The 21,806-nt window shown below is 35.8% G+C and overlaps 1 protein-coding gene across 1 annotated transcript in view; it reads right to left on the bottom strand.

Annotated features, from left to right (window-relative positions):
* The window catches only part of SAMSN1 (SAM domain, SH3 domain and nuclear localization signals 1), a 383,350-nt gene that overhangs the window by 121,605 nt on the left and 239,939 nt on the right, over positions 1 to 21,806 (bottom strand). Inside the window, exon 4 of the mRNA XM_081235859.1 lies at positions 10,024 to 10,155. Within this exon, the coding sequence (XP_081091985.1) occupies positions 10,024 to 10,155 (132 nt within the window). The remainder of the gene's footprint in view (positions 1 to 10,023; positions 10,156 to 21,806) is intronic.

The following is a 21,806-nucleotide window of genomic DNA, read 5'->3' as shown; positions in this document are numbered from 1 at the left end:
TGAAATTATATTTACACAAGGTTTTAGAAAGGGGAAAGACAACTAATGGTTAAATTTCATGTTGCCTGCCACTTATATCATTATTTTATTTAATCCTCAGAGCCACAAATGGAACAAAAGAAAACCAAACAAACTTGCAAGAAGTGTGATAGGAAATAAGACGGGTAAAAATATCAACTTCCATCCTTACAGTGGAAAAGCACCAAACTGGCACTCCAGGACCTGGCTTGATCTCCCAGGTCTGCTACTAAACTGGGCCAGTTCCAAGAACCCTCTCAGAACTCTCTCTACATCAGTAGTATGAAGGTTAGTGAACAAGAACTTGAAAATCTCTTCCAGTAAAAACAATCCATGTTTCCTTATCTACAATATTTCAATCCAAAGTCAGTAGGGATGACAAAAGGTTTTAAGAGAAAATTAAAATGGGAATGGGCTTTTTTGCTTTACAGCTTTTTCTTTAAAACATGAATAAAGAGATAACCGTGGCTTTCATTAGATTCAATTAGTAATTATATCATGAATTTAGGAAATAAAAAAGAGAATAGGGTGTAATTAACCTCAATCCATTGATTTTATTTTATTTTAACATAAGTTTCTATTTATGGTAGGAAACTAATTAAAACCAACAGAAAGTGTTCACATATGAATTGGTGGCAGAAGAATAGCTGTATGTGATCGTAGATATAATGGGTAAAAAATAAAAATGAAAGAAAAGTGCAGTGTTTTTTATGAAAGTGATCTATGTTTTATATGTCAACTTGTTATGAGTCATTTCACAATCTAGAAATCAAGAAAAGGATTGCATGCACTGTTTTGACACTGACTCCTCTTGTTCATAGTTTGATGAAGACCTAGCTTATGGGATGCCATTGTTAGTCTCATTTTCTTCCTTTAGTGTCTATGTTATTAATAGCTATTTCAGTGCTGATGTTAATATGGAGACAGAACAAAAGAACTCCCAATTTTAATAGTTCGGAGGCAAGTAAGAAATGCAGCTGAGTGTTTAGAATACCAACCTGGGAGTCACCTACCTTGACTTCATTACTCACCTATTCTAAGATATGTCACATTTCAGTGTCCATTTATTCGTTTATAAGACACTTGACTCTAAGTGATTTTTAAGGCCTTTTCTGGAAGATGCTAGGACAATGTGCAGGGATAATGTCTTACCTTCCTATAACGATTTTTAACTGTACTTCTTCCTTTTCAAGCCCAGCTTAAATCTCACCTTCTCCACTGAACTTGCATGGTTAAACCACAAACCACTATCATGTTCTTAGTCATAACACATTATTGATCATTTACTTTGTGCCTGCCACTGTGCTAATAATGTTAATTGCACTGTCACTTTTTATTCTCAAATAATGAATGAGAGTAACAAGCAGTTTCCTCATTTTATAGGAGAAGAAACTGGGCTTAAAGAATTTAAGGAACTTGTCCAAGATCACGTAGCTGGTAAATTTCAAAGCTGCCATTTTTATAAAGTTTATTTGACCCCCAAGTGTTGTGCTTCTGACTATTACATTATTTTTTTTTGAAGTTCCTTCTGAGAAATATTGTAGAAGTTGGGCTTGATACTTATAATACAGCATTTAATTACATAATGTCTTATTTTATTCTCTAGATTTTTTTTTTTTTTTTTTTTTTTTTGCGGTACGTAGGCCTCTCACTGCTGTGGCCTCTCCCATTGTGGAGCACAGGCTCCAGACGTGCAGGCTCAGCAACCATGGCTCACGGGCCCAGCCGCTCTGCGGCATGTGGGATCTTCCCGGACCAGGGTATGAACCTCTGTCCCCTGCATCAGCAGGCAGACTCTCAACCACTGCGCCACTAGGGAAACACTCTCTAGATATTTCTGATATACATATTTCTACTGTAGTTGACAACTGTCATTCACTAAACCTAAAATCAACGTGTAGAAGAAGGAGGAAGAAGAAGAAGAAGGGAGAAAGAGAAGGAGAAGTGAAGGAGGGAAGGAGAACAGGAAGAAAAGAAGGAAAGAGAGAGAGAAAAAAAGAGAAAAGAGAAAGAGAAAGAAAGAAAGAGAGAGGGAGGGAGGGAGGTAGAGAGAGAGAAAAGACTCCCATTGTTACTAGGATGAGATATGTGGCTTAGGTCTTATCCATCACATGGGCAAACTTAAGACACTGATTCAAAACTGACTAACATGGGAGAAAATGTAAGGTGTGGGCATCCATTTTTAACGTAGCAAATCTCAGCAGAGACAGTGTGGTTCTGGAGCCTACTGCTATGATAGTAGCTTCTTGATCTGGATACTTCCTGATGGTGGCGGAAGCAACAGCTCTCCTGGGGGTGGCAAGTTTTGTAGTGTGCTTCTCAGTAATTTCTGCAAGCTCGGCTAGAGTATCTATCTTCAGCCTCCCAACAATTCTGAGATTTCTTTAAGCTGTAATCCATTTCTTTCTGCTTAAATTAGCTAATGTGGATTTGGTTATCTTCAAATTAATCCTGATCAATAACTTATCAAGTTAATTTTAGGTCCTGTGTTAGTTATCTATTGCTATTCAATATATTACTCCAAAATGGAATGCCTTAAAACAATATACATGGATTATCTCACAGGTTCTGTGTGTCAAGAATATGGGTATGACTTAAACGGGTCCTCTGATTCAGGTTTGCAGTCAAGTTATTGGCCCAAGGGTATGAGGTTTCATCTAAAGGCTTAGCTGGGAAGAGTATCCTCTTCCAAGCTCACTTAGTGATTGTTGGCAGCATTCAGTTTTCTGAGGCCTGTTGAAATGAAGGCCACTGTTCCTTGCTGGTTGTAGGCTGAATGCTGCTCTTGGTTCCTTGCCACCTGGGCCTCTTCTAGATGGGATCTTGCTTCACCATAATGTGCAAGCAAGAAAGCAATGAAGACAGTCCTCTTGCAAGACAGAAGTTATAGTCTTGTATAACTTAATCATGGACGTGACTTCCTATCACCTTTGCCAAATTCTATTGGAATCAAGTCTCACACAAAGAAAGGTGAGTATTACATAAAGACATAAATACCAGAAGGCAGATGTGATGGTGAATTTTATGTGTCACCTTGGCTTGGCCACACAACCCAGGTATTTGTTCAAACACCAAGTGAAATTATCATTTAAGTCAGTAGACTTTAAGTAAAGCAGATTACTTTGTATAATGTGGCTGGACCTCATCTCAATAGTTGAAGGTCTTAAGACAAAAAAACTGTAGTCCCCCAGGGAAGAGGGATTCTGCCTCTAGACTACCTTTTGACTCTTATTACAACATCAGCCCTTCCTTGAGTCTCTAGCCTGCTGGCCTGCCCTCCAAATTTCAGACCTGTCAGCCTCCATACTGGCATGAGCCAATTCCTTAAAATAAATTTCTCTTTCTATATATCCACATCCTATCAGTTCTATTTCTCTACAGAGCCCTGATTTATACAAGAGGGTTCATTAGACGCCATCTTAAAAGTCTGCCTTCCACAGTTCCAAAAGGAAAATAATACTGTTTTAGGTTAGAAAACACTCCCCCTTCCAAAAAAAAATTAAAATGTACACATGGAACCATTTTAGAGCAGCAAGGGACCTTGGAGACCATCTAGTCTAACCTTATTATCTTATAGAAGTGGAAACAGAGAACCAGATAGTGTAATGACTTATTCAGCGCTATTTAGGAACAAAGCCAGGGTAAGAACTCAGTTTTCTCTTAAGGTCCTTACCATTGGCCCATAAATTCTCCTAAGTTGAGAGCTGAGAATTGCACTAATTGCCTGAAGACTGATTATAGTGAAGGAAAATCTTCGTGGGCAGATAAACTACTGATCAGCTGGGTTGTTCTTCCCTTCAGTCGCTCTTCCGATAGCAGGTAATTGTTTTGTACCAGTGCTGCCTCATCCTCCAACCCAGATTCCTTAATGATCAGTAGTGTTCACAGCCAAGATGGCAGGCTGGGTCATGGATCCTACCAGTGGCTATGAAAGAAAGCAAAGCTAACTGGCCAAGGAGGGATTAAACCCTTGACCTTGACCTCATTAGTGCTGAGCTCTAACCAACTGTTAGACATGTATTGTATCATTTGTCTTTAAAACTATGAATCTGCTATATTACACTCATTAACATCTGGTAGCTGGGAACAATTTAATTGATTTCTCCAGTGATTTTATCAATGCAGAATGTTGATGAATGTGAGTACATTTAAAAATTAAACTTGCATTTAAAAATATTTAAGTTAAAATGGACCCCCCCAAAAAAAACAGCACCTGAATTATAAATTAGGCTAACAAGAGCCACCGTGATAGATTTTCTTGTTTACTGTTATTTACACATGGAAGGAAATCTAGGAATGAATGTCAAACATTGCACTCAAACTGGGTGTTCATGATTTGAGGCAATTTGTGGAGATTAAAATCTTGGGTTTTCTAATGCACGTAACAATAAATCCTATTGCTTCTCCTTGTCCAGCCTGGTAAAAATCAATGCTTTTAGGTAAGGAGTGTTGATTACAAATTATTTTGAACAGTTATTTTAAAACGATCCAAGCTCAAAGGAGAGTTTGACTTAAAGTCATTTAATCAAGGATATTAAACTAAAGGATCACTCTGCCCTGGTGTGATGGGTTGTAGAAGGAAGGAAAATGAACATGAACATGCATTTTGCCAGGTGCTTAACGTTTGTTTTAACATTTGATCCTCACTACAAACCAAGAGACAGACATTTTTATCCATATTCTATTGCTCAGAAAACTTAGGGTTAGAGAAATTCAAAATCATTCTCAAGGATACACAGTTCTCAGCTACCTGGGGAGCAGGAATAAAACTCAAGTTTATTAACTTCATTGCCCATCTCAAGTTCTCTCTGCTATGTCCTGTATATACATATATATTTACACACACACACACATACACAACACACACACACACACACACACACACACATATATATATATATATATATATCAGGTAGTATTTAATGTACATATAAAAAGGTTGGTTCTTTATCTTCCTATCTTCCCCTCCTCTTCACTTCTCATCTCCCTAAAACATATTCTCACACTCAGACTCTCCTACTCTCTGTGCATAGATGTACATGCATAACACACACACACACATGCTTGGGACAGAAAGACCAAAGAACATTAGTATTTGGGAAGCCAGAGCTGCAGTCTTGACTCCATCCCTCATTTCAGACAAGTCATTAATCTCAGCCTCCTCATTGGTTAATATACTTGTTCCCTCTGGTCTTGTCTCTTCCTAAAAGTATATAACTAAGTGTTTATCTTCAAGTATTTTTATACCTTATATTTCTTTTATAAGTATTCCTATATATATATATATATATATATATATATATATATATATATATATATATACGTATATATATTTTTATAAGTAAAGTAGAGGATTTATATTATCTGATTACTCTGATGCCTCAACATCACCAGCAAATTCAAGCCTCTAATTCTATGCTGTCCAACATTGTAGCCATTTCTCACGGTATGTGGCTATTGAGCAATTGATACTTGGTTGGTCCAATTGAGGAACTAAATTTTAATTTAATTTAATCTTAATTTTGAAATTGAAGCTGGGTCAAAAATACACAATTTTTATTGTTTCATTAGGAGCAGGATTCACTTTAACCATTGAAACTTTAGCATCTGAATTGAGATATATAAGATACACACCACGGGCTTCCCTGGTGGCGCAGTGGTTGAGAGTCCGCCTGCCGATGCAGGGGACACGGGTTCATGCCCCGGTCTGGGAAAATCCCACATGCCGCGGAGCAGATGGGCCCGTGAGCCATGGCCGCTGAGCCTGAGCGTCCGGAGCCTGTGCTCCGCAACGGGAGAGGCCAAAACAGTGAGAGGCCCGCGTACCACACACACACACACACACACAAATATATATATATCATTAACTTTTTATAATAATTACATGTTGAAACCATAATCTTTTAGATATATTTGCTTAAATACATTATTAAATAAATTTCCACCTGTTTCTCTTTTTAAAAATGTCACTCCCTGGGTCAGCAAACTTTTTCCGTGAAAAGTCAGATAGAAATATTTTAGGCTCTGTGGGCCACATACAGTTTCTATGGCATGGTCTTCTCTATTTTTGTTTTTGTTTTTAAAAAAATTGTTTCAATGCAAAAGCTGTTCTTAGCTCTTGGGCAGTACACACACAGGCCGCCTGGGGCAGTAGTTCTAGCCGCAGCTCTACAGTGACACATTTGCCCTTCTAACCCCAGTGCTCAGTAGCAAGAAGGAATGCTCTTCTCTGAAACTGAACTAAGCTGAATCCATACCTAGGATTGTTCTCCTCATTTTACGAAGAGGATACTGAAGTCTAGAGAATTTAAGCAAATTTCCCAAGTCAAATAGCTGGTAAGTGCAGAGTTAGAATGAGAATTCATATCTGCCCAGCTCCAGGGCTCACGTATGACACTGCATCATACATTCTCCATTATTAAGACTTTCCTTACTTTGATTAATGAACCTTCACCGAACCATTCATTCAGTAGTCATTGAATGAATATTTGTGCAACATACAAGTAATAGAGACATTTCCCCTGTTCCACATTTAAGCTTATTTTTGAAGAGGTTCAAATATCTTACCAATTTACTTTATGAGATACAAAATGAAGTGGCAAATTGATAATTATTTGCTAACTTCAATCAATATAGATGGCAAGCCTGATAATTCAGCCTTGATCCTGTTAACCGCAATTGGCAGAGATACAAACATTTTATGTTCTTACATTTTTTTCTAATTCAAGATGCTTTATTAGCTTCAGACGTAATAAAGAGGTGCTAAAATAGGTAGAGAATCAAGGAGTAACAGCCTACATTTTAACCAATGTAATGATAAAGTAGTCGATCTCTAGTGAGGCTAGTATGTTAGTCTATTTTCTTTCAGCATGTTTGTTTAGTTGCATGATCATTCACTCTGTCAAACTTTATAGCTAGTTTTTTTGGGGGGGGTTTGTGTTTGTTTGTTTTTTCTGGCAGAAGACCTCCAAAACTCTCTGGCTTTGCCATATACTATAAATGGATCTCTTATTATTTATCTTTATGAAATTTAATAAAGTCTCATTTTAAATCAATTTCTCTTTAGACCAGCTCTCCATTACCAACCCCTCCTAGAACTGAAATTAAAATGTAAACTAGATATTTTTGATGTTCTTCATTTAAAATCCCAACATTAACTTCTTTCCCTTAAATGCCTTCTCTATCCTTAATTGTGCAGTTGGTCTACAACTTATCATCTGCTTTGGGACTCTGAAGCATCTTCCGTCCATCTGTGTAACTCCTCATTTTGATTAACATGGTGTTTTCCACATAGCAAAGCTCCTAATAAGTATGCATAAATAAAATAGCTTTTTTTTTTTTTTTTTTTTTTTTGCGGTATGCGGGCCTCTCACTGTTGTGGCCTCTCCCGTTGAAGAGCACAGGCTCCGGGCGCGCAGACTCAGCGGCCATGGCTCACGGGCCCATCCGCTCCACGGCATGTGGGATCTTCCCGGACCAGGGCACGAACCTGTGTCCCCTGCATCGGCAGGCAGACTCTCAACCACTGCGCCACCAGGGAAGCCCAAAAAAATAGCTTTAAGGGAAGCCAAGAAGCCTAGGATTCTTCTTTCATCTTGGTTTTTCTTTTCAATTCATGTGGCAAATGACATTTTTAGTATGGGCTACAAATTTCCACTGTAACAACTAGATATGCTGTCGGGTTGGGTGTAAAGACTTTAAGTTTGAGAGCACCTCTCCTTTCCAGTAAAATTAAAATCACAAATACATTTGGGCTGAGGACTCTTGGAGCTTGAGGAATAACTCCATTAACTTTAGGGATGTTTTCATAGTATTTTCAGAACATTAATCCAAAAGAAGAATCTATTTCCAATTCTATTAAAACTGGTCCAAATCTCTTTTTCCTTGAAAAAAAAAAAAAAAGGAAAGTGAGAATAGTAGTAGAAAAAAAGCATCCATTCTTCAGAGGCTTAGGTGGAAAGTCAGGAGGAAAGTTCTAAATCACTAAATTTCATTATTAAAAGACTAACCTTGTTTTATCCAAGCTGTGGAATCATTTTAATTAGGAATAAAGTAGGTATCAATGATAATTTGATACAACTGGTAAAATTCAACAATTGAATAGTTGAATCAATAATTGAACCAGTTGTTTTTCAGTATATATATATATATATATATATACACACACACATACACACACACATACATTTATGTTTGTATATATGCATATATTTTAAAATTAGTGAGTATATATATTATATGTGTATATATAAAATGTATATATATATATACCTCAGTATTTAATTATATATACAGAAAGACAGAAATATACAGACAGAAAGAGACAGAGCTGTAGCAATTTAAATCATGTTTTTATTATTCTCATCTACTTTTGCAGTGTAGATGAAGTTTGATAACAATCCTAGTAGACTGGTTGGCCATGAACTTTTTTTATTTTTCATGCATACTTATTAAACTTATGTGTTTAAGGAAATATCTTCAGGCTTTTCAGCCTATTCAATTTGTCTTTTTAATTGTAGCATAAAAATGCTTCCAAACATTTTGCAATGTCAATTGACAGTATCACTGTAAATGGTCTCTCTCTCTCACACATTAAGATGTAAAATATATTGCTGCTTCCTCTTAAGCATATCTGTCAACATCAATATCTTCTGGGTATTAAAAAGTATACAGAGTTGAGGGAAGAGTTTCCACTGCACTAAATTTTAAAAATTATATTTACTTACTAAGACTTATTATTGAACTTGTTTACAAACTTACAGTACATTACCTTTTAGTTGATCTAAGTTTCTGGGAAACAGAAACGTTCTGGAAGCTGGGAAAATAAGAAGTTTTCAAGGTCCCCAAAGAATAAAACTGGTAGCTGTACAGGCAAGTATAAAACTCAAAGGTATTTTACTCTAACCCTTTCTCCAGAGCAAAACAATATCTGGGTTTGAATCCTGGGTCATCCTCTTTTTAACTGGGAAAGTTATTTAACCTTTCTCAACATTTCTAAACCTCTGTAAAGGTTTATTGTAAGGATCAACACAGATAATTTCATATATAACATCATCTAGTGTAGTTAATATTATTTTTTGTTGTTATTGGGGAAATGTGTGATTGCAAGGGTAAGAGGTGGCATCTAAATCTATAAGTAGAGAGAAGTTCTTTATTTGCTGCAGACATAGGATCTTTTGTATTGTCCTAAGTCACAATAGAAGCCACATAAGTTTATTAGAATGGGATTAATACAAATACAGCACAACTGACTAAGAAAACTGCCTGCACTGTAAAACAGGAACAGGGCCAACTTTGCAGAACATGGAGAACTCTATGTCTCTAGTAATTATAAATATAATTCACAAAAACCATTTGCCTTTGCATTCTAGTAATACTCAATATTTTGTAAGTAAGTTGATGGTGTGTGTCCACAGACTTTAAAGCAGCCAGAGGTGTGCTGGAGTTGACACTAGAGAGAATGAATAATTAAATATTCAGGTCTTGTAAGCCTGTTATTAAACCATTGGTAGCTTGAAATCAACCATGGTAGGAGCATTCACACCATGGAAACTGGCAAATGCTATTATACAAATCTCAGGTTCCCTGCATCCACCCCAAAAACCTGGTTGACCAGTAAACTGCTGATAAACTGCTGATGCAGGCATATATATATTTACTTGCCAGCTTTAACACTTAATGGTTTATAGTCTATAACAAGTTAGGTTGTATTTCTCTCCTGCATTTTCCTCATCTAGAAAACAATATAATTATTTCTTTGTCATAAGGTTGCTTTTGTTTAAGTGATTTAAGTTACATAATCACCTAATACATACTTTGTAAATGGTAGTTCATACTAATAAGCCATAATCATGTAAGAGACAACAGTGAAGAACAAAGCAGAAACTAAAAGTAAATGAACAACTTTCCGAAAACAGGGTGTTTTTGCTGTATTAACAGGTTTCATTAAGCAAGTGATTCTAAATATATAATAGAGAAGAGGTGATCCACTCAAGGTTCACTCACCATGAAGAGACTGCTGTGTAAGTTTCCATTTTCCCCAGAGGGTGAGAAAAGAGAATCAGTTCTACCAGAAGTTTTCTCTTGGTGAGCTTGTTGTTCTGGGACTGGCTCATATAAGCTGTCCATAGAGCCCTCCTGCAATAAAGAGATTTCTGAGTCAAGGAATAATAAAATGATAATTTTCATTGAAAAGTCATCAAACCATCTACCCACCTTTATACAGTACCCCATCTAAATGAGCCCGTGCATTGGGATTACGAGTTTATGGTATGCCAGTGTTCAACAGTGAACAAGAGAGTAAAGAGAGGCATCCTTAGCACTTATTACAGAACCAGGAATTCAAACAAAACTCTAAGTGTTGGGGAGCCATGCACAAAATGTGGCAATTTCTCAAGAAGCATGATGAAGACATCAAGTTCAAGGTACTAAATAAAGACCTATTTGGACACCAATAAACTGTGTTGGGTGTCAGGTCATAGGTTTTAGTTATATGTATCGCTCTAATTAGGGTACTAATTAGTACTAATTAGTACATGTCCTTGTATAAGAAACACAATTTGTTATACTTCAGCTTCCCCAACTGTAAAGTTGCAGTTTTATCCACCTTACAGAGGAACTCTCAGGATGAAATGAATATAGTGTATGCTTTGGAACAGCAAAAGTATTTCACAAGTACAATAAAGGCATTCATATTAATATTTACAGTATTTATCTTAATAAATAATATTGTTCATTTGTTTTTATAGTTTTATGGAATAATGAATTTTAACATGTATGAGTTTGCATTTAAAACCATTGTAAGCTCTATGTTAAATCCCCTTTGTATTTGGGAAGCAAACTTAACTGAATTGACTTCTTATGTTTTTTTTTCCTTTTAAGACAGAATTGGTCTAGTTATGGCGTCATCTGGAAACAATCTTAAGGGAAAGAGGTATACACTTAATATATTGAAAATTTCTAGGCATAGTAACTGGGGAGGCTGATAATGGTGGCATCAAAACAAAGGTCTGCTGGATTATGAAAAAGTTTTCTTGCTTTAAACAATGAGTGTTGCACTGAAAATGTTCTCATCTTTAAAAATATATTTTATTAAGATATAAGCAAAGTTAAGATTGAATTGTATTCACATTGTTTACCTTTAAAACTTTCAACCAATGTGTTCTACAGTTCCATAATTCAAGTAACTTCTGCTCCAAACACATGGCAAATTATTGGGAAAATTTGGAAGACTTAAGTAAGCCCTAAGACATTTGTGCTCTAAATACCTAAACATGTAGGGAAACCAAAAACCTAACAGAAGCACAAAGTGGTGAATGGAGGTTAAGCTTTGGACCTGTTAGTTGTCCACCCACAAACGGGCAGCTTTGATGGATCTTGGGCCTGGTGGTGTAATGTGTAATAGCTTTCCTCCACATAAAGCAAACTCTGTGCGGAAATCCAAGGGCAGCAGCAGTACCCACAGCTATGAAAAGAGGTTGAAAAAATCTCCTACTCATAGCTGCTGGGGCTCTTGCTTCTAGGAAGCTGTCGGTCAGAAAAGCAAAATTCAACAATGCAGCTGGCACACTGGGATCAGAAACAAGCTGCCAGTTGGCTCAGTGATGGATCAGTAATACATCAAATATAAGCTTGGGATGAGAACCCTGGACCAGCAATGTAAGCCTAGGTTCTTAACTGGGGCCTCAGAGAGACTGGAGATTTATGCCTTACAACCAAATGGAGAAAGGTAAAGAGGCCAGGAAGGAGAGAAAAGAGAGAGAGAGGAGGATGGAGGTGAAAGGGAAAGGAGTGGGAGAGGGAGAGACAGAGAAGAGACACACAGAGAGAGACACAGAGAGAAAAGAGAAAAAGAGTTATCATTCAACATTAGCCAAAACACAAGAAGGGATCGAATGCTGAGAAAGAGAGTCAACTGAATTGACCATCTGAAAATAAAGCCATTTCCATTCCAGATGAAATTAAAATCATAAAATGCATGAAAAATAATTTCAGAAAAAATATTTATCATCTTCACAGAGCTAAATAAAAAAGGAATATACAATTAAAAATAAATAACCTATGATGAAACCAAAACAGGCAGAAAGGAAACAAACACTAAATAATTAAAAAGTCTTGAGAATGAATAATGTAATCAGAAATTTGTATTAAATAATCAAAAATTGGGATGAACTCTAGACCTCTCAAAAGAATTAGCAAATGCTGAAGAGTTCACCCAGGGTTCAGCATAAAAGGATAAATAGAAACACATGAAATATTCAGGTAAAAGTGTGGAGGACATTTTGAGGCATTACAACATCAGATTAATAGGAATTCTAGAAAAATAAAATGACAGATATTTCTCGTCATTTCAAGAAAACTATGAACTAATTTTACCTATAGTTTTAAGAAATCCTAAATGTAGTGTTAACAAAATTAAATTTAGTAATGTATTTTAAAATATAACATGGCCAGTTAGTGTTTAATACAGGAATAGAAGATGTTTCAATGTTTAAGTATACTGTAATGTGTTTAAAAGAAAGCTTATAATTTTAATAAATATTCTAAGGCATTTGAAAGATTTATTATTATTCATCCTTGATAAAATCTCAGCAAACTGGGAAAAGACAGGACTTCCTCAACCTCATTAGAGTTATTTATCCAAAACCCCAGGAAGATGCAATTAAAGGTAATTAAATGAATGTTAGAAACAAGACTAGGATGCCTGCCATTATAGTATTTTTACTTGTCAATGTTATAGAAGAGAGAGAGAAGCTGAGAATGGTATAATTGCTAAAGAAGAGGAAAACTCACAGATTATCTGCATTAAAAACCACAGACTATCAGAATTTTAGAAATTCAACAAAACTACTTACTTGCAGTATCAATATCTGAAAATCAATAATGTATGTATAAATCAGCAAAGACAAATTAGGAAAAATAATAATAACAGCAACCAAAATTCTTAGACTGCTAGCAATAAAGTTAGCAAAAGATTGGGATTGACATATGTACACTAATATGTATAAAATAGATAACTAATAAGAACCTGCGGTATAAAAAATAAATTTAATTTAATTTAAAAATTAAAAAAAGAATTTTATAGAGAAAATTATAAAACATCATTAAAGACTATGAAAGAAGATTAGAATAAATGAAGAGCTATCCATATTTGCAGATGGGAGGCCTCAACCTAATAATGAAGTCAATTTCCCCTAAAGGTGTAAAATTCAAATTCATTTTAATCAAAATCCTATCAAAGATTTTCATATAACTTGATAAGATGATTCTGTATTTATATAGAAACACAGAGACTTTAGAAGTCCACATTTTGAAGAAAGACAAGGAGAGGGTATTCTGAGTAAGGTATCTGCTTGGCGTTAGAATTACCTTAATAGGTATGTAGAACAGTAATAAAGAAAAGGATGGAGATAAACCATTGGGATAAAATATATAAACCAAATAAAGATAAAGGCAGCATTTCAAATCACTGAAGAAATGGTTCAGGGATAATTGATTTGTAACCTTATTGGGTTACAAAGTCAAATTAAACTCTCTAACTATATGATGAGCTCAACAAGAAAATCACCTTGCTTCTAATGAGCAAGCTTTCTAAAAACCTTATCACGATGTAAAACTCTAAGAAAAATTCTGGATTCAGAGTGGCACACATAAAAGGATATTTCTGCCTCTCTTTTGAAAGATAGACCCCATTTGGAGTTTATAGATCCAAAATAATAGCAATCACCTTTAATGGATTATTTATAGTATCCTTGGTTCAAAACGGATAGTTCTTTAAGTTTGGCTTTATAGTTCTCTTAAAAACCTCATTTACTAAAAGATTTACAATTTCCCCTTACACTTAAGAGAACTTTAACTCTTTCACTGACTTTCCTTAGTGGTAATCTTTATGTGATGCTTAATATTTTAAATCACCTCCTTCCTAGAAATTTAAAGGTCAATATATTTATATCCACTTCCACTTTTTAATTCTCTATTTTTTCCACTAAATCAGTAGCTTTAAATCTCTTTTTTAAAATGTTGTGTCCCATATGTTCACATTCCTACAGGCACAGATAAAATATGTTTTGAATTATGCACAAATTCCTGGCAAAAACTGTAACCCCGCCCCTCTTTTACAGCTCATAACAGCACAGTAGGGTGTCACAACACCCTGGTTGAGAGCCCATATGCTAAATAACTTTATTTATTTATTCCCCAGGAAGGAATAAAAATACCTAAAATAGTTTTGATTTTTTTCCCCAAGTACCTTGTGGACATTTTCTTATTAAAGCAATAAGTAATTTTGATCACATATAAACTTCGGAATGCTTATATAATTTTAGTTAGTGTTCATGGTGGTTCAGCCTAATCCAATATGATTCTGAGCAAGGAACTTTTTAAGGATAACTTTAAAAGATGCAAAAGAGTTGCAGTCAAATTGAGTCCATGAGGCATAGCTTTGAAGCAATCCTTTTTGAGTATGTGCCTTCTTCCCTATATTACAGAGAAAGACAATCATGCTCATTACGTGGTTATATGTCTTTAGTAGCAGGATTACAAAGTGTATGCCACAGTATGCTGAGCTATGCTGTGTTATAGAAACATTAGCATACTGATTACAGTACCATTCAAAGTGATTTCAGAACACAGTCATCTCTGCCGCTACACTGCCTCTTTCCGTGGGACGTATATTCATGTAAACCACATATAGCTCTTTTACATCAACTAGAAAAGAATGCATAATACCACTTAAATCACCTGAAATGGGATTTCTCCAGTCAGATTTATATGGCACAAAGCAAAGTTGAGCACTGGCAGTTATTTTGTAAATTGGGACTATATAGGCAAACTGAACTCAATGATTCAGCCTGCCACAACTCACAATTGCATTTTTATTTTTCAAGATGCTCTAAGATTAAATCCCTTATCTTGACTTAAACCGCCTCCTGTTTAGGTATTACAACCTATGGCAGCACCATCTCTAGCACTTATGTTAATCTTCTTTGCAATTTGGAAAAAAAACAAACATCATAGTAAACCATTTTATTTCCTCAAATGACAGGGATCTCCCACAGACATCTTGAAAAACCAATGAATAGGCATAATACCCTGCTGTAAACACATATAGAAATGAATAAAATTATTTTTGAAATCCATTTTTAGCATTGGCAGGTGGTCACAATTGCAGGTTAGAGTTATAAAGTATTTCCAGATCTATGACTACCTGCTAACTTCCATTGATCCACTTCAGGCTAAAGAAAAAAAAAAAACCAATAATGTAAAAAAGAATTTGAGAGGTGCTTATACCCTGAATGAGCACATCTGCAGGAGTGGATTAATCTATTGTACCTTGCATTTACAGTGCTGTGTAACTCAGAAAGCTGCCTCCGTGGCAGGTTAACCAGACCAACATTGAACAGAATTCATTACTCAAACAATAAAGAAGAAATTTTGATACCTAGGAATGTCCCAAAGCAAAACCAGCAACCCAAATGCAGCATATTTTGAAAACAAAAAAACTCATACTCAATAATAAAAAGAAGAAAATAGCTCCTCAAAAATACTATTTACATATTCCACTTAGAAATTCAGTATAAAAATTTTAAGTAGTCATTGTTATAGATAAATATATACTTTTTTGTAAATTACTTGCCTCTGAATACAGTCTGCTTACGTTCTTTAATGAAAACATGCTTCCTCTTTTTCTGATGTGAACTTTCTTATGAGACCTTAAAATGTATTAATATAACACTTAAGAAGTTTAGGGTAAACCCGAATTGCACACAATAAAATAAAAAAGAGGATATAAATGGTGCATGTAAAAAAACACTTACCAGCGAAAAGCAGAAAAGATTCATTTTGGTCAGCTTTAGCCCCCTGTTGCTGTGCCCCCTGTAGCTCTCTCTTGCCTTCACAGCTGTTTGGACAGTTCTCCTGGGAGATTACTATGAAGTAAAATCCCTGCCATAATCCCAGGATTCACAGACCATTATCAAATGAGATGGGTCTTTATTGAACAATTTTCTAAATTAATGAGGAACGCTGACTAACAAAATGAGAGAATAAGACTTACCATGATCTTTGTAAGGAGATTTCAAAGGTGACAATAATATTCCTAAAATCTGGAGGAAAAATGCAGTGAAAATAATCATAGGCCTACCTAACTAAATTGAGAATATGAAACACACCCTGAAGAAAATGTCATCCTCCAATATAAAAGTAACACATTCCCTTCAAAGGGTTAATTTGAGGCTCTGGTACCATGTGCCTCCCCACTTCCCATGCCTTTTATCTCTTCCATTAATTAAAATAATGTTGGATCTCTTATATAGAAAGATACTGAGATAACCACTTTTTATGGTGGTAAAATATACATAGCTTAAAATTTTCCATTCTAACCATTTTTTAATGTACAGTTTTGTAGCATTAAGTATATTCACATTGCTCTGCAAACATTATCACCGTCCATCTCCAGAATTTGTCTGTCTTATAAAACTGAAACTCTATACCTATTAAACACTAACTCCCAATTCCTCCCTCCCCCTAGCCCCTACCACCATTCTACTTTCTAAGAATTTCACTATTCTAGGTACCTCATTTAAGTGGAATCATGCAGTGTTTGTCTATTGTTAATTGGCTTCTTTCACCCAGCATAATGTCTTCAAGGTTCACTCATGTTGTAGTGTGTGTCAGAATTTCTTTCTTTTTTAAGGCTAAATAATATTCATTGTATATGTGTACTACATTTCGTTTACCTATTCATTTGTTGATGGACACTTAGGTTGCTTTTACCTTTTGGCTATTGTGAATAATGCTGCTATGAACACGAGTGTACATAACTCTATGTGTGTCCCTGCTTTTCATTCTTTTGACTATAAATGCTAAGGTAGAATTGCTGCAAAGTTAAATTTACATCTTGCAAACATGCTTATTCTTCAGCTGGTCCCAGACTTATTTTTCCTTTAAGTCACATTTATTTCTAGTACTCCCGGAAAGCACATCTACAGTAGTCCCTTATCCTTTAATTAGGAATACGTGGAGAGATGCATTGGAAACTTCTGCTGGAATGTTATTAGCTAAGAATGCTTTTGAATTTCATGTAACAGACTACCTGACTGAGTGCTTACTCATTACTTAGAGCTGTTCTTCTCATATAAGAATTGGTCTGCAGATTGACAATTGTTGGCATTGATGCAGAGGGTCAGTGAGGTCAGAGTCGTGGTCACTGGCTGCAGTTCCCTTTCCCTTCCCTTCAGGGTCTGAATATCGATGCAGAAGCTCAAAGCATTAAGTCCTCACACTCTTGGATGAAAGAATCAGACATCATAGGCACTGATGTCGAGCAGCCTTCTGTATTTAGCTGCCTTTCTATGATTGCTACCAACATCCTAAGCACCCCTGTAAGGTCCACTCTTTCTGCATACTTTCTCAAAGTTAGTACCTGTGGGGAGTATTATTTAAGGTATATTTTGAGAAGATGTAATATTAAAATTTAATCAAAACCAGATGAAACTAAAACTTTGAATCTCTTCCTTAGGGTCTCTTTTAGGAGCTATAACATTACTTCAAATCTCAATATTTAAAAAAAAATTGATTACACAATTTTCACACCTGCTCAAAAGTAGAGTTAATACCTTTGACATATATACACTACCAAATGTAAAATAGATAGCTAGTAGGAAGCAGCCGCACAGCACAAGGAGATCAGCTCAGTGCTTTGTGACCACTTAGAGGGGTGGGACAGGGAGGGCGGGAGGGAGGGAGATGCAAGAGGGAAGAGATATGGGGATATATGTATATGTATAACTGATTCACTTTGTTATAAAGCAGAAACTAACACACCATTGTAAAGCAATTATACTCGAATAAAGATGTTAATAAATAAATAAATAAATAAATAAATAATACCTTTGTATTTCCATTACCTATATGAAAAAAATTATCAAGATATTTTGTTTTATCCTGATAATTCTTCTTTCCTGCTAAAATATTTTAAACCCCAAACAACACTCCTACATACCTTCACTTTGTATCTCTAAAAATTTTTTGAAATTTTCTTAGATAATCAGAGTGCCCTTGCTACACTTAAACATTATTCCTTGATAACTTCAAACAACCTCCTTATGTCACACCCCCCGCAGAGAGAGAGAGTCTATTTCTCCAATCCCCTGAATGAGGCTGAGGCTGTGACTACACTGATAAATCTCTAGAATGTGGCAGCCGTATCACTGTGCTAGATCTAAGCCTAGTCTTTAAGAGGACTGCCAACTTCCACTTCCTTCTTCTTTGAACCCACCTGTCCTGTTGTGAGGAAGGTCAAGCAGCACATAAAGAGACCTACATGAAGGAACATTGAAGGCTCCTGTGACGGCCCCAGCTGCTCTCCAAGTTGGCAGCCAGCGCCAGTGCACTAGCGTTGTAGGAGAGACCATCTTGAGAGTAAATCCCCAAGTCCCCGGCGAGCCACCCTAGCTATGCCAAATGGAACAGAGAGCTGTCCCCCAAGAGGCCTACCCGAGTTATAAGACTGTGAGAAAAGAAATTATTGTTTTTTTAAGCCACTAAATCCTGGGGTGGTTCGTTATATGACAAGATAGCCAAAGCACTTTCCATAGTTAAATTCCCCAATGATCTTTTTTTTTTTTAAGTAATTTTTCATTTACTCCATTTGAATCAAGATCAAACAAGGACCACATGTCATATTTGGTTATCATGTCTCTCAAGTCTCTTTAATCTAGAACTCCTTGCTTCTCTCTCCTCCACCCCGACTCTCTCTCTCTTTCTCTTCTTTACCACTAACTTTCGTAGAAATTAGGTGTTGTAAAATGTATCACATTCAGAATTTTCTTTTTGCTTCTTTGTGCATCATTTAACTTGCTCTTCTGTCTCTAGTATCTCCTCTAAATGAAAATCAGCTCTTTCCTACCAATGGAAATTGGTAAGAATCTGAATCAACTCTTTGCAAGAACATTTCATAGGTGGTTCTGTGTGCAGTACATTGTATCATGTCAGGAATCACTCACTATTTCCCCCTTTCGCTGATAGTGGGTTTCTACTGATTAGACAAACTTAAATAAATTATTTCATTAAGAGCTACAAAATGATCTTATAAATTGTAAAAGTCATCTCACGCTAATTCACTGGAAAATTTTGTAAAGTAGAAATGTCTTTCATCACCTAGTGCTATGGTTTACCTAAAACATAGCACATAGAGGAAAAAGCAGGACACATGACAATTTCAGAGTAAGGAATTAGTGCTCCAGTTATTTTTTTCAATGGTACCCAATGAATTTATTATTTTCTCTCCCTCCTCACCTCCTTCTTCTTCCTCTCTCTCTTTCTCATGACATTATGAGCTTATAGACTTTTATATACACAATATGCTTCAGCTAATCTCCCATATTCTTGATGCCCAATTATGTCCTATCTTTGGCCATTGACAGACTTTCAGTAATTGTATTCTAGAAAAGAACAACTTCACATTCTCAATTCCAATTCTTGAATTCCAGCACAACAGGAAGTTCTGGGATCATTTTCTTCCTCAGATCAAGAGTCAGCCATCCATCCAAGGAAAGCCTGGAATCTTTCAATAGCTTCTAAAAGGCCAAATCCACGTGCCATGGTATTTTGCTGTTAATTTTTTCTCTCTGATTCTCGTTTGCTTGGTTTTTTTCCCAATTTTAAAAAACTGGGGTATAGTTGCTTTACAATGTTGTGTTAGTTTCAGACCTAAGTGTAAGACTGGACACTATAAAACTCTTAGAGGAAAATACAGGAAGAATACTCTTTGACATAAATCACAACAAGATCATTTCCTTGCTTTAAGACATCAGTTATTTCCCACACATAATGATTAGAGAACTTGTTTCTTCAAACTATGTATTTGTGGTACAATTTGGAGTCAGAGACCCCTCCTTATAATCCTTCTGTTTCATGGACTCCTGTCATTTGGGAGGAGGTGGCTATTGGGAGAATCCAAAGATAAAACTGTAGTATCTAACTTTTTAAATCTTTGTAAAAATTTTCTCTCTGTACTTTTTTTTCAACTTGAAATTTTCCTAATACTTATATCTGGTAGAAGCAATAAAAACAATAAAATATCCTAAGATTCTTTCTGCAAAAGGTCTCTGAGGTGTTTCATGTTATACCAGGCACCCACTCCCCAAAAGTCATGGCTAATTCAAAGGGCAGAGTAGGTCCTGGTGGGCACAGCAAATGCCCCTATTGCCTCCCCTAACATCTTTCTTTTCTCAGATGCTGAAAATTAACTGTCTTTTATCTATATCCTCTGAAGACATAATTTCTATATGCTGTAAGATGACAGTTACCTTTCATTCCAACAGGTAGTTATTATGGTAGTGTACAAAGATCTTAAGCTTTGGAACCAGACAGACCTGCATTTGAATTCTGTAACTTACTATGAAATCCTTGACAAGTCACTTAACTTCTCTGAATGCCAATTTCCCACTTCTATAAAAAAAGCGATGATAGAATCTGTCTTAAAATCTGTTTATATAAATTGATACCGAAGTGTATAAAGTGAATTCCAGGAAGAATTCAGCAGACTGCTATCATGAATTAGTTTGGTCACGTCTTCCAATTAAAGTGCGTTAACATGAACAGCCACTAAATTTCACTGTCTCACTCGAGGAGAAGGAAGGAAGTGTGTGTCATGGCCAAAGTACATCAGAGCAGAAGCCGCAAGATCTAGATTCTAGACCTAGACCTAGAACTAAGGTACTTCGTGACAAAGCCTCCCAGACTCAAAGGGTTTTTCAGCTTCTTTATCAATGAAACAAGAGATAGACTAAGTCTTTCTCAACATTTTTTACGTAAAAGCACACACAAAAAACAGAAGTTTCCTCAAGGCCCTACCGGCCACTTCAGGTTCCAAGGAGATGCTCTCTCAACACATCTATAACCATTCACAGTGTATCAGCAGGTACACACCAGTTCACCAGTTGTACACACCAGTTGAAAACTCTGGTCTGGAGGATATCTAGAATCCCTCTAGCTCCTGATACTCTTGATGGATATTTCAGAGCAGGGAAAATGGTACAGTTAGAGTGAGGGTGAGGAAATGCCTTTCAAGTTAGATAGAGGTAAATCTAATGTTTATATTCAAATTTGTGGATTGCTGCATGAAATTATAGTACAGACAATTCTGAGACCCCACCATATCCCCAGGTGACACTTCCTTAAATTAAATTGAAATAATTTTAAATCACACCATCTTTTTCATCACAAAGGAATGTCTTAACTCAATAAATAATCATTTATTGTTTCTGGTCCATTTCTAAAATTTCATAAACAAAGGACAGATGTAAAGTCATTAATTTTGAAGAAGCTCATTAGAATAGTAGAACATAAAATACCTAACATTTTGCAAATAATGCATAGCCAGTATTACCATCATATCCATTAGCTGGTTAACCAAGGATAACATTGTTTTCCCATTTTTATATCATCTAGTATCAAAGGAAGAGAGAGGGAGAAAGAAAGGGAGAGAAGAGGGAGAGGGAGGGAGAAGAGAGGGGAGGAGAGAGAGAAAGTACATTCTTGTAACAAACAATAAATATTCACTTTTCACGGACAGATTTTGAAGAACAGCTAGGGAGAGCCATATTTGTTAGAGACATGTTTACAGAAATGTGTTGGTTTTGAATGCTGAGATTTCTAGCTTTATCTGGTAAAGATTGTCAATGTTTCTTGCAACCAAACTAGAATTTGATAAAGAATAAGATTTGGGGAATTTTAAGAGATTCATTTTAGAAAGTAGTGATTTACAGATACGGTAGAGAAGAAAA

The sequence above is a fragment of the Mesoplodon bidens genome (assembly GCF_964165515.1).
Source record: "Mesoplodon bidens genome assembly, chromosome: 5".
NCBI classification, from domain to species: Eukaryota; Metazoa; Chordata; class Mammalia; order Artiodactyla; family Ziphiidae; genus Mesoplodon; species Mesoplodon bidens.
Note: the sequence above shows the minus strand (reverse complement) of the source record. Positions and strands in the feature narration are given on the sequence as shown.